Source organism: Galeopterus variegatus, unplaced genomic scaffold (genome assembly GCF_000696425.1).
Source record: "Galeopterus variegatus unplaced genomic scaffold, G_variegatus-3.0.2 Scaffold5203, whole genome shotgun sequence".
In the NCBI taxonomy this organism is placed as follows: Eukaryota; Metazoa; Chordata; class Mammalia; order Dermoptera; family Cynocephalidae; genus Galeopterus; species Galeopterus variegatus.
Genome location: NW_007731314.1, coordinates 171,891 through 184,492, shown reverse-complemented (window position 1 = coordinate 184,492; position 12,602 = coordinate 171,891). Strand labels below are relative to the sequence as shown.

Sequence of the window (12,602 nt, the reverse complement as noted above, 5' to 3'; positions counted from 1 at the left end):
AAAACAAAAAAACTACCTAAGTTAAATCAGTTAACATGTTTCAGTAATTAAACAGTTGCTTAGGCAAAGTATAACTGTTTTTGATACCATGTCAAAAATATTTTTCCCTGTGACTTAATAAAGAGAATAAGTTAGTGGCTGGGGTCCTCAACTATATTTTTAAAATAAGCATCCTGACAAATTTCATAGGGCTCTTCTAGTGGCTCTTCCAGTGTCCTTAGTATAAAACACATAATGTAAAATCTAGAGTGACACGTGATATAAAACACGTATCAAAACAGTTCTGGGGGATGGGGGGGAATACAGCGTATCCAGGAACCATCTCTTGAGTGGTCTAATTTAATTTGGGGTAGATTCTATATAACTAGAGGAGTGGGTAGATAGACTTCATAATCTTCATAAAGATTGTTTCACTTGTGCAGGATATCAGTGAGTTCAAGATTTTATTTGCTGTCTTTCATCTGGGGCACAGATGCTAGCTTCTGCTTCTGACATTTCTTTTCTGTGGACTTTCTTAAGGTGGAATTGCGGAGTGCAGTGGAGGAAGTGGTTAAGGAAACTCCAGAATATCGCTGCATGCAGTCACAGTTCTCCGTCCTGTACAATGAGAGCCTGCAGTTGAAAGCACACCTGGATGAGGCTCGGACCCTGCTTCATGGCACCAGGGGAACCCATCAACGCCAAATTGAACTCATTGAGGTAGCAACCTTGCTTTGTCTTCTGTATGTAAGCTTTTCTATCTCACAAGTTTTACAATTTTATTCTCCCACATACAATTAATTTCTCATTTATTCAGCAAACATTTATAGAGTGGCTGTAGGTCTCTACTCTGATAGATGGTGGACATACGAAGATGAGAAAACGGAATTCCTGCTCTCAAGGGTCTGAAAGTCTAGTGGGAAAATAGTATCTATGAGAGTGCAGAATGGTGCAATAGTGACATGTCCAGAAGATACAGTGATAGAGGAGACAGCATTGGGTCTGTGTGGAACCTTCCTGATTCCACTTGAGAAAGTGAAGTATGCGTCTTGAGGATAAATTCAAGTTTACTGGTAGTTAAAAGTAGGAGAAAGATATTCCCGGCAGTGAGAACAGTATGTATAAAAATGCAAGAGAGAGTGACAAATTGTTGAGTATGGCTGGAGCTATGCGTATGGGGGAAAGTAGTGGGTAGAAGCTGCATCACTGGTTACATGCCATTATAGCATATAATGGCACCTGTAGATAACTTTCTTTTAAAGGCAGAAACTTTTATTCATATGTTCACTTCTGTATCTTCCAAAGTCCTTAAGGTAATGTTTACAGTAGTTTGTCTTTTGATATATGCTGGCCAAATGAATTGAATACTACTTTACATATGCCTATATACTGTTTTATGGTTTAGCTCTCCAACTAAATGGTAATATTATCAGAGTTGGGGGCCATTTCCTTTATTTCTTCAGTATCCTGCCAGTTTCCGAATCAGTGTTTTGAAGCTATCTGGTGTCCATCAAGTATTAATTGAAGTGACAATTTTCAGAGTAATCCATTCTTTTCTTGGCATTTTCTTTTTTTCTTTTCAGATCCTGATAGATCAAATTTAGGAGACATAATAATAGAATGTGATGATATTTTCACATTTTGATAAGAATTTTTGATTGGTTTGTTTTTCTGTTTATAGCGAGATGAGGTTAGTCTTCATAAGAAGCTGAGGACTGAAGTGATCCAGCTTGAAGATACACTGGCCCAGGTCCGCAAGGAGTATGAAATGCTGAGGATAGAATTTGAGCAGACACTTGCTGCCAATGAACAAGCAGGTATAATTATTCTTACTCCACCCTGCAGTTTGTCTGCTGTGAATGCCTTCCTTGAAAGACATAGCACAGTCCCCAGGGTTTGCTAAGACTAATTTGAATTCAGTAGTCCTGGATACCTTGAATCAATCCTGTAATTCATTTTGATTCACAGCCTAGGTGTTAGTTTTCTAATTCAAGTTGACCAGTTTTGTTTTCATAATCTGAGAAGGAATCTTTCTTTTGATAATTCTCCTTATTTCTTAGAGGTTCGTAATGTGTTCTGCACTTTCTCCTTGTGCCTTTGTCCTTATCACAGTTCCTCATAATGTTTCTGTTGCTGTATTTAAGGCCCCATAAACCGGGAGATGCGCCACCTCATCAGTAGCCTCCAGAATCACAATCACCAGCTGAAAGGAGAGGTCCTGAGGTATAAGCGGAAATTGAGAGAAGCCCAGTCTGATCTGAACAAGGTAATCAGGAGCAATAGAATAAGTGTTACTTGCTGTTAAGTTTTTAAAGCTATTTTTGAGTGAGGTAAGGAATGTTATTACTATAAGTGACATGCTTCTTCCCTTTCTTTGTTCTTCCAGACACGTCTACGCAGTGGCAGTGCCCTCCTGCAGTCTCAGTCTAGCACTGAGGACCCCAAGGATGAGCCTGCAGAGCTGAAGCAAGATTCTGAGGACTTATCCTCCCAGTCCTCAGCGTCAAAGGCATCTCAGGAGGATGCCAATGAAATTAAGTCCAAACGGGATGAGGAAGAGCGAGAACGAGAAAGGAGGGAGAAAGAGAGGGAGCGAGAAAGAGAACGGGAGAAGGAAAAGGAGAGAGAACGAGAGAAACAGAAACTAAAAGAATCAGAAAAAGAGAGAGATTCTGCTAAGGATAAAGAGAAAGGGAAACATGATGATGCAAGGAAAAAGGAAGCAGAAATTATCAAACAATTGAAGATTGAACTCAAGTAAGAAACATTTAGAGTAACTGTTTCTGACTCAAAAGCTAAGGTTAGGACATCATGCATGAAGTGTTTGGTTGATGGCATGGCTTCTCTCTGATCATTGTCGAATTTAGGTGCAACTAAATGTACAGTTAATGGGGTCTCAGCTCTTGATCAGGATAGCCAAAATGGCCTGCATGGCTAGTGTGTAGTCTTACTCAGTTTATCAGTAAACCTTGAGGTTGTAGCATTATTCTTCATGAGTCCAAATTAAGGGAAAGGATATTGTGATCAATTTAACACTCCTGAGAATTATTAGAAATTAACTACTTCTCTTTATTGGAGTTAGGCAGATTGCTGGCATTAATTGTAATTTAAATTATACTAAGGGGAGTATGTATCACTGTAACTTGAGCAGTATCTGGTCTGTTTGCCTGATAGTTAACTAGTTCATAGATATGCCAGATCATTTTAAGAGATTTCTTAGGAAGTTTACGCCTACAGACATTTAAACATTAAGATAGACCTTTAACCCAATGAAACATTATCTTTGTCATAACCTCACGTGTTGCCCCTTCTCCTCTTGCATAATCGATAACATCTCTGGTAGAACTGGTTACTTCTTGCACCCCATTTTTCATGGCTGACCCTTTGTTGGTGTTTGGATTTGAGAGATTACGGTGCTGAAAATGCTTGAACTCCTTTGGTATATAAAAGTATAGTTAAGAGGTTTAATAATTTAGGAAGAGATGCAGCTTTAGTCTTCAGCTGATGGCTAATCATTCAGCTATCAAATCTAGGATTAGCAGTATATCTTAAACTTTCGAATATTTCCCTTTTTTTCCTCCCTCTTGATCTCTTTAAGGCAAAACTTTTTTTTTTGCAAGTATGGCATCAGAATTATCTGAGTGACTTGTTTAAATACATTCCTGGATACAATCCCAGACCTACTGAATCTTAGATTCTAAGAGAACCATTTCTGTGGGGCCACAGAAATTTGCCTGTGTAATAAGTGCTACAAATGTTTATTTTATAACTTTATGTTAGAGAACTTTGTCTGAAGAGAGAAATGATTCATTATACAGCTTATTTTTTTGTACTTTCAGAGTATATACAGAAGTCTCTTGATAGTATGTGCAAAATTTGTCATATAAAGTATAAAATAAAACTCTTTTAAAATATTCTGTTCAATTCAAAATGTCCTTTTTCTAATGCCATTTATTTTCTCATTACATCATCCCTCTCCCCCTACCACCTCTGTCATAGGAAGGCACAGGAGAGCCAAAAGGAGATGAAACTATTGCTAGATATGTACCGCTCTGCCCCAAAGGAACAGAGAGACAAAGTTCAGCTGATGGCAGCTGAGAAGAAGTCTAAGGCAGAGGTAATCTAGTCTGCCATTACTTGTCATTCTGGTAAAATGCGTCATTTGTGAGTTATTCCTTCATAATTCTCAAGGTATAGTTTTTTCCTTTATCTTTAAAGGTAGTATTTAACTCAGTAACATTTTCTGCCTTTTAAAGTAGAGATTTTCAGGGCCGGCCTGGTGGCGCACTGCTACAGTGCGCTGCTTGGGAGTGCGGTGGCGCTCCCGTCGAGGGTTCGGATCCCACGTATAGACCGGGTCCCGCTCACTGGCTGAGCGAGGTGCGGGAGCAACACCGAGGGTTGCGATCCCGTTGCCGGTCCCGGTCCGGTACAGGCGCGACACTGAGGGTTGTGATCCGTTGCCGGACACGAAAAAAGGGAAAAAAAAAAAATTAAATAAAATAAAATAAAGTAGAGATTTTCAGATTCTCTGCAAGGTGGCGAGATAGATCTGAATTACTGGGAAAAAGAGTAGCCTTTTCAAACTTTTTATTCCCTGCTTTACCCATATAAAGTAATGCTGTAGTGACTCATTTTTCCTTATTACTTATGGGAGGAATGTCTTGTGATCTGAAAATTTGGGGTCCTAGAAAAAAGAGTGAGAATGACTATTCTAAAGACAAGTACATGCGCATTCCTCAAAAATGTTGCTCATAGAAGCATGTAACATCGCAGTGGGCCCTGATGTTAAAACGGTGTTGTGATGTGGCGTATTGGCATATCATTTATCTTGTTCCTTGATTCTGTAAAAGTGTTATGGGTCCTCCATCTGTGCGCAGTATTAGTTGATCTTCAGAAATGTATTACAACTATCCTTTGTCTTGTGTAATCCTTTTCTCCTATAGTTGGAAGATCTAAGGCAAAGACTCAAGGATCTAGAGGATAAGGAGAAGAAAGAGAACAAGAAAATGGCTGATGAGGATGCCTTGAGGAAGATCCGAGCAGTAGAGGAGCAGATAGAATACCTTCAGAAGAAGCTGGCCATGGCCAAGCAGGTGGGCACACTTTCTGTGTTTAATTGACTTGGCAAGTAAATGTCACTTGACAGGTAAGTTGCTGCCAGTGAAATTTGTTCTTTCATTCTAGTCTTTTACTGCTCTTGTTAATATTTTTTTTCTCCTTTTTTTTTTGTTTTTACACTGAAGTCTTTCATCCTTCCATTATTTTGTTTTGTGTATCTGTGAGGCAGGAAATTTACATTTATTTTCAAATGGATAGTCAGTTGTTCAAATATTATTTATTGAGGATCTGTCCTTTCTCTGTTGACCTGAAATCAGGGTATATAGTGAATATAAAATGGGAAAAAAAAAGATACAAGACTTTAGGCACATTATGATTACAAATATATGAAACTAAGAAAACTATGTCCCCCAAATAGGTTATAAATAAATAATCAATATATTAACTATGGTTGTTTCTGGATCATAGAATTATAAAGACTATTCCCCTTCTGATGAACATGCGTTTCTTTATTTTGAATTCCCAGTGGATTTTTATTAACTTTCAATAATAAACATACCAAAAGTGATTGGAAGAACTATTTATATGTTCACTATTAGGAGCACCTTCACTGTGTCTAAGAAATAGGAAAATGACAATGAGATGAAGTAGTTTTAATGGTAACTTAATCATCAAATGCCTCAAAAAGAGGAACTTCATTAGTTCCTATACATATCTTTTTGCAAAAAGTGGAATTTTGGCTTTTCTTAAATCTTGTGCTTGCCACTTTTCTCACTTTCTCTCTTTTTAAAATAATTGTTAAGAACTTGTACTACTATAGGTTCTAGAACAAGTGGAAGGAAAGACACACTATGTTCTTGTGTAGGATGACTTTCTATCTTAAAGATGCTAATTCTTTCTAATATGTAAATTTAATGTGATCCCAATAAAAATATATCAAACCCTTGAACAACATTGGTTTGAACTGCGTGGGTCCACTTACATGCAGATTTTTTTCAATAAATATATTGGAAAATTTTTTGGTTAGGTGTGTCCTGGTTGCATGACACACCTAACCAAACAGTTAAGTAGCCTACCTAACTGTAGGTTATTAAAAGGCAACTACTTAACTACTACTTAAGTAATGATGCAGTGCCCCTAGTGGGGATGAGGGCCTGCAGTATGGTGTGGCTCAAACCTGGGGGAAAGTTATACGGGGACTTTCAACTGCATGGGGTTCAGTGCCTGTAACCATCTGGTTGTTCAAGGGTCAACTGTAGTCTTTTTTTGTTTTGTATTTGTTTATTTTGTTACTAGACAAACTGATTTTAAAGTACATATGGAAAAGTAAACTAGAAGCAACTGAGTTTCTTCCAGATGTTAAAACATAAAGTTCCAGTTGGGAAAATAGCTTGGGACTGTTAGACAGACTATTACAAATGAATAGAAAATCCAGAGATAGACTAAAGGACACATGGGTATTTAATATGTACTACTTTAGTATCATTTTATCATTTAATATCATTTTAAGTCAGTGGGGAAAAGGAAGACTATTAAATATGGTGGGACAGAAATAAAAATAATATTGGAAAAATGTTAGGTACATACTTGGGCACTCTATATACCAGGATGATTTTCAAATGGATCATAGATATGATATTAAAAAAATAAATCTATCAAAAAGCTAGGAGAAAACAGGTACATTTCTTTACAAATTTGGAGTGGAAAAGACTTTCTAACTGTTACTAAAAGGCTGGAAAACATGAAAGAATGATAATTTTGAGTTATGTAAAAAAAAAAAAAAAGACACAAAGCTTCCAGATAGCAAAGAACACTGTTAGCAAAATTAAATGAGGTTAAATGAGAAAAAAGAAAAAATATTTTTAACTTTTATCAAAAAAGGGCTATCTTTCTGATATATGTAAAACTCTAAAAAATGATACAGAAAAAACCCAACAACCCAATAGAACAATAGGCAAAAGATATGGATAGTTTTTGGAAAAGAATACAAATGGCTCTTAAACATATGAAAAGATGCTCAGTCTCACTTATAATAAGGCAAATATAAATTAAAGCTTTTATTAGGTACCATTCACCACCTGTTAGATTGTTATGGAACTTTGGATGTTTGCATGTGCTGGAAAGTCTGTAGATTAAATTCAATATTATAACTGTGGAAAAGTATGAGAAAATGTGAAGTTTTATTATAGAAGCTTTCTTAACTAACTATTGCTTGATCAGTTTGCTAGATTAAGGTATTTATAATTATTGTCTGCTTTAACTGACTTAGAGTGTGGATCACCTAATGAGTATCAGACCAACAATCATTGCCAATGACTTCAGGTAACAGGGCTTCTTCTGTATTCCTAGGGCTAACCTAGTGACAAAACTAAGCTTCTTAAAACTAAGTCTCTCTCTGTCACCAAGTTAATTTAAATCTCAATGAACAGTGGGAAAGTTTAGTTTCCAGTGCTCATTCTTTGGAGTTAGAAAATTCTACTAATATGAAAGCTTTTTCTCCTTATTTTAGGAAGAAGAAGCTCTCCTTTCTGAGATGGATGTCACAGGCCAGGCCTTTGAAGACATGCAGGAGCAAAATATCCGTTTGATGCAACAGTTGCGGGAGAAGGATGATGCAAATTTCAAACTCATGTCAGAGCGTATCAAATCAAATCAGATCCATAAGTTGCTTAAAGAAGAGAAAGAGGAGCTGGCAGACCAAGTTTTGACTCTTAAGACTCAGGTACTTGGGATGAATAGAGCTTTCTCTTGAAGTGTGGGGTGCTTTCTGCATGAAGACACATGTAAAAGAATGATTTTTGTGGTAGGAAAAAAAATCTGAAAACTAAATGTCCATTATTAGGGTAGTAGTAAATAAATTATACATCCCTACAAAGGAGTACAGTGTAGCAGTTAAAACAAATATGGATCTGTTAATGTGGAAAAATTTCTAAAATATATCAGGTAATTTGTTTTTCTTCTTTTTTAAAAAATGTGTGTGTGTTTGTGCGCATGTGCTGTGTACTTTTTAAATTTCTGGAAGGCTGCATAATAAACTGAAAGAGTTGTCACCTGGTTAGCTCTGGATGTTGGGATGAGAGTTTGTGGATGAGGGGTTAGGAAGTGGGTATGATATTTTACTCTTTACCCTTTAACGTTATTTGATTCTACTTTGTGCATCAATTTCAAAAAAAGATTAGAACCTGTAGTCATTCTGAAAGAGATATACTTAGACTTTTTGTTTCTGCCATAATTTATATGTTCTAGTATGAATTGCCAGGTTTTGAGGATTAGTATGGCAGAGAAGGTAAATATCTGTAATTGTAATTTCCTTCATTTCTGGCATTTTGGAGAAGAATCTTTTCAGTGGTTTCTCAGACTCTTATCTGAATCTTCAGTGATATTTTATGTTAAAAGCAAAGCTTTTAATTATCATAGTCTTGCATGCATTTTGAAGAGTTCATGGGTAAAATCAGTAATAGTTTGAGATTTCTGACATATTATATGAGTGTATTTCAAAAAGTTCACGGAAAGATTCTTAATATCTTTTAATTCTGGTTTTCCTCAAATGTTTTGAAATACCCTTGCATTTTGTAGGCCTCTGGATTAACCAGAGCATGGTCAGTTTTATTTATTTTTTTCTTCCTGTTTGTGTTAAAATCTGATTTTCTTCTTCAAAGGTTGATGCCCAGTTACAGGTAGTAAGGAAACTAGAAGAGAAGGAGCATCTGTTACAGAGCAACATTGGCACAGGGGAGAAGGAGCTGGGTCTTAGGACCCAAGCCTTAGAGATGAATAAACGCAAGGTATGATGGATTACTCTGTAATCTAAAGTGATGATTAGTCTCAGAGGAAAACATAAGTATGACACTGGTTAAATTATGGGCCCACTTTATTCTGTGAACTTGGGTTAACATTTTCCTCACTGGAAGTAAGAGATGATAATGATGGTTCTTATACATTCCACTAGGCAATGGAGGCAGCCCAGCTTGCAGATGACCTCAAAGCACAGTTGGAGTTGGCTCAGAAGAAACTGCATGATTTTCAGGATGAGATTGTGGAGAACAGTGTCACCAAAGAAAAGGACATGTTCAATTTCAAACGAGCCCAGGTAAGAGCAGTTGTCTTTCCTTTACATTTCACCTTTTAGGTATTTTCTGAGGTCTGAAGTGACTCATATGATGGAAAGAGTCATTAGTCTAATGCATGTTATTTCCTACTAGACTGTAAGTTCCTTGAGAGAAGACCAAATCTGTTTTCTTCACTGCCATATCCCCAAAGCCTATTATGGTGCTTAGCATCTAGAAAGCATGAAATAAATATTTATTAAGTGAACGAATTAGTGAATTGTTAAAGAAATAGCAGCATAGCAACATTAAGGTATTTTAAAGTTCTCCTACAATCTCTCTATTTTTGTCGTGTTAGCTGTTTTGCATGATGTCTTTTTATCCATATTCATAAATCTGTAAATTATCTTAAGTCTATCTTCATCTTAAAACTAGTTTCCATAACATAGAATGACCTATTGTCTAAGGTCTTAGACTGTGTTTTCACAGGACTGAATTGGCAATAGTTAGATGTACCTCTAGTTTAGGGATATGATTGTGGTTACCTATTCTGAAACAAAAGGAAGTATCTTGCCACTTGGAATTCTGTACATTCCTAAAAGATAATTGGACGTGAAAGGAGAGAAAAAGCTTTTTTTTCCACAACAGAAAGTTCAAGTTGGAGTAACTATTTTTCTTAAAAATGGCTGGTCTGGGGAAATGTGTCTAATGGGTATGCTATCCTACCACAGGAGGACATCTCTAGACTTCGAAGGAAGCTGGAGACCACAAAGAAACCAGACAATGTACCCAAATGTGATGAGATTCTGATGGAGGAGATTAAGGATTATAAGGTTAGGAAAACTGCCTCAGTGATTTCTTTGTGTTTTTTTTGTTAAGGCCTGAAATAGACTATGGATAGACTGGGAGAATAAATACTGAACTTCATTACAAGAAGGAAACCAAAGAATGGTTTATTTGGAGGGGAGGGGAGGTGGAAATGGTACTCTAGTCTTAGTGCTTTGTGGGTTTTCTCGTTGTTTGTTTGCTTGCTTATATATGAGAGCCATTTTGATCATGAACCTTTATGGTTGCTCAGATTCTGACTTTTTTCCTTTTTAGGCACGCCTGACCTGTCCATGCTGCAACATGCGTAAAAAGGATGCTGTACTTACCAAGTGTTTTCATGTTTTCTGCTTTGAGTGTGTGAAGACACGCTATGACACCCGCCAGCGCAAATGTCCCAAGTGTAATGCTGCTTTTGGTGCCAACGATTTCCATCGCATCTACATTGGTTGATCCAAGCCAAGAGAAGAAGAGGAGCTGGCCAGACAAGCATTTATTCATTAACCACCAAACCTCTACCTCTTCTCTCCTTGACTGTCACCTGCAGGGCAGTTTGTTGGTTAACTACCTTTCTTCCACAGACTTTGGAAGTCCAGACTCTCCTATCTAATAGCTAGGTGACTTTAGGAGAAAGGGCTGGTATATTCAAGTTTGGGGTTTTAGAATGAATTAGAAACGAATAACTCTTATTTGTCTTCCTTACCAGATTTACTTCCTGCTTTTAGACTTTTCAGCATTTTCTTCTTTGGGCCTAATGTACAATCTTGGATTGTCCATTCCTCCCAAAGAAGGCATGTTGGTATTTTTGAAATGGAAAGGGAAACAAAGACTGGAACCATGCCATTTTGGGGGAGTGACCTTTTAGAAATAAGCTATCCGTGGGCACAAAATTTTCTTGACTTGGGTAGTGAACTATTTGTAAACTTGGATTATAAAATGGTATAATTGTGATACCCTTTCCTGGATGATTTGAAGCCTTAATGAAATTCTGTCCAGGGTGTTTGAATCCATTTTCCATTTACTAGCAAAGTAACTTGTTAAGGTCAGTTGGCTTCCTTGTTAAAGTTATTTAAGTTTTGAATTTTCAAGTACTTAAAATCTTTAAATTTCTTGAGGACAGAATAATTTCAAATAATATAGTCCCTTTTGTCTTCTAATGAAATCAGGATTGGAGAGGATGGGAAATAGGACTGAGATGTTGAAGAGATCTTCTCGGTACTTTGGGAACTTGATAGAGAGAGGCCTTGATGAGCTATGAATTACTCTCATCCTCCTCTCCACAGGGGTTGTTGTGATCCCTGTTTTCCAGAAGACTCTCTGTACTGTTTCTGTAGGACTTTATATTTCACAAACTTCAATTAAAGAAGGACTCAGTTTGCTTTTGTGTTTGTGGTTTTACTTTGAAACTTTTGTCTTTGTTATTACTAGTTGATTTTATACCTGCTTTGTCCTAGAATTGAATTCTATTCAACAGAAATAATCAGCTTAGATTAAGAGTCTGGCTGCATTTGAAGTTATTTAGTTTTGATTAATTGAAACGCTTTTTCTCCCAGTTGTTTTACTGAGTTTATTCTGAGGAGAGATTATGCCTAAAAGGTGGTAGTTTGAGTAATCAGTTCTCTTCCGTAGTTTGCTGTGAGGGTAAGAGGTTGTGCTTTGTTTTTTTTTAGGGAGTATAATGCTGCCTGGCACTTTAGGTTGAGGGTTCTTGAACTGCAAGTTTTATAGTAAGCAGCAAACCAGAGGTTTTCTGTATCGCTGATAAGGAGTTGCATAAAGTGGGTTCCTCTTGATCACTACCTGTCCTAAAAGCTGGATAAGAACAAATTCCATATCCTTTTGTGGTCACCAGCTGTAATCAGCAGGACTTGTGATGAATTCCACAAAATCATGTGCTATGGGTTAAGAAATGAGTCTAATTGGGGGATCTTACAAGGTCATCGAGATGTCATGGGCCCCTCGGTCCCCTGGCCCCTGCTCAGCGCGCACACACACACATGTGCACAGAACCATGATGGGATTAGGCCCTGCTCCGGAACACATATTCAGTGTGCATTCAGTAATAGACATTTTCCTCTTGCTGCTTGCTCTTATAGAGCAAACTTGAGAATAACCTGGTTGATTGGTTGGGAACTAAATAGACCACTCGGGCAGCAGTTGGTTTGGGTTTGGGTATTAGTTGTTTATGGTAACTGGCTGGGAAAGCTAGCTGCCCTGCACAAGGGGACAGTGGGGCCTGTGGAATGTTGTGGAGGAAACCACTAGTCCCATGGGAAGCTGGATTTAGGAGAGGCTTCTGCACATGAGAAGAGCAGGGAAGCCCTGATCCCAACTAGCTTGAGGTCTGGGCAACACAAGGTGAGCTCTCAGAGACATTTTCAGAGAATAACCCAAAATGGTGTTTTTTGTTTTTTTTTTTGACAGTCTGGCTTTTCTCTCTACAGAAGAGGTCAATGAATGGGCCTCAGGAATCCCCCCAAATTTCATACCAAATTTTGCTTGTGTTGTATGTACATTATTTGTAGCCTTTTTCAGATTCTTACACAAATTTTGAGACTTCACAAATCTCCAAAGAGGTAGGAGTCACAGCTCTAGATCCGTAGGAACTTTGAAGGGAATTTATATTTTTTAAAGTAATACCTATAAATGCCAATTTCAAAGATTATTGTAGAGAAACTGGTACGTTTGGGT

At 37.4% G+C, this 12,602-nt stretch overlaps 1 protein-coding gene across 1 annotated transcript; it reads left to right on the top strand.

Moving 5' to 3' along the window:
* Positions 1-519: 519 nt before the first annotated feature.
* On the top strand, positions 520-11,290 carry LOC103604522 (E3 ubiquitin-protein ligase BRE1A; the record flags this gene model as incomplete). The annotated part of the gene is made up of 11 exons (XM_008589099.1): positions 520-699; positions 1,661-1,796; positions 2,124-2,245; positions 2,366-2,736; positions 3,979-4,096; positions 4,926-5,075; positions 7,550-7,762; positions 8,700-8,825; positions 8,990-9,130; positions 9,818-9,919; positions 10,188-11,290. Coding segments are annotated over 11 exons (1,836 nt in total), but the record flags the coding sequence as incomplete, so codon positions are not given.
* Positions 11,291-12,602: the final 1,312 nt, after the last annotated feature.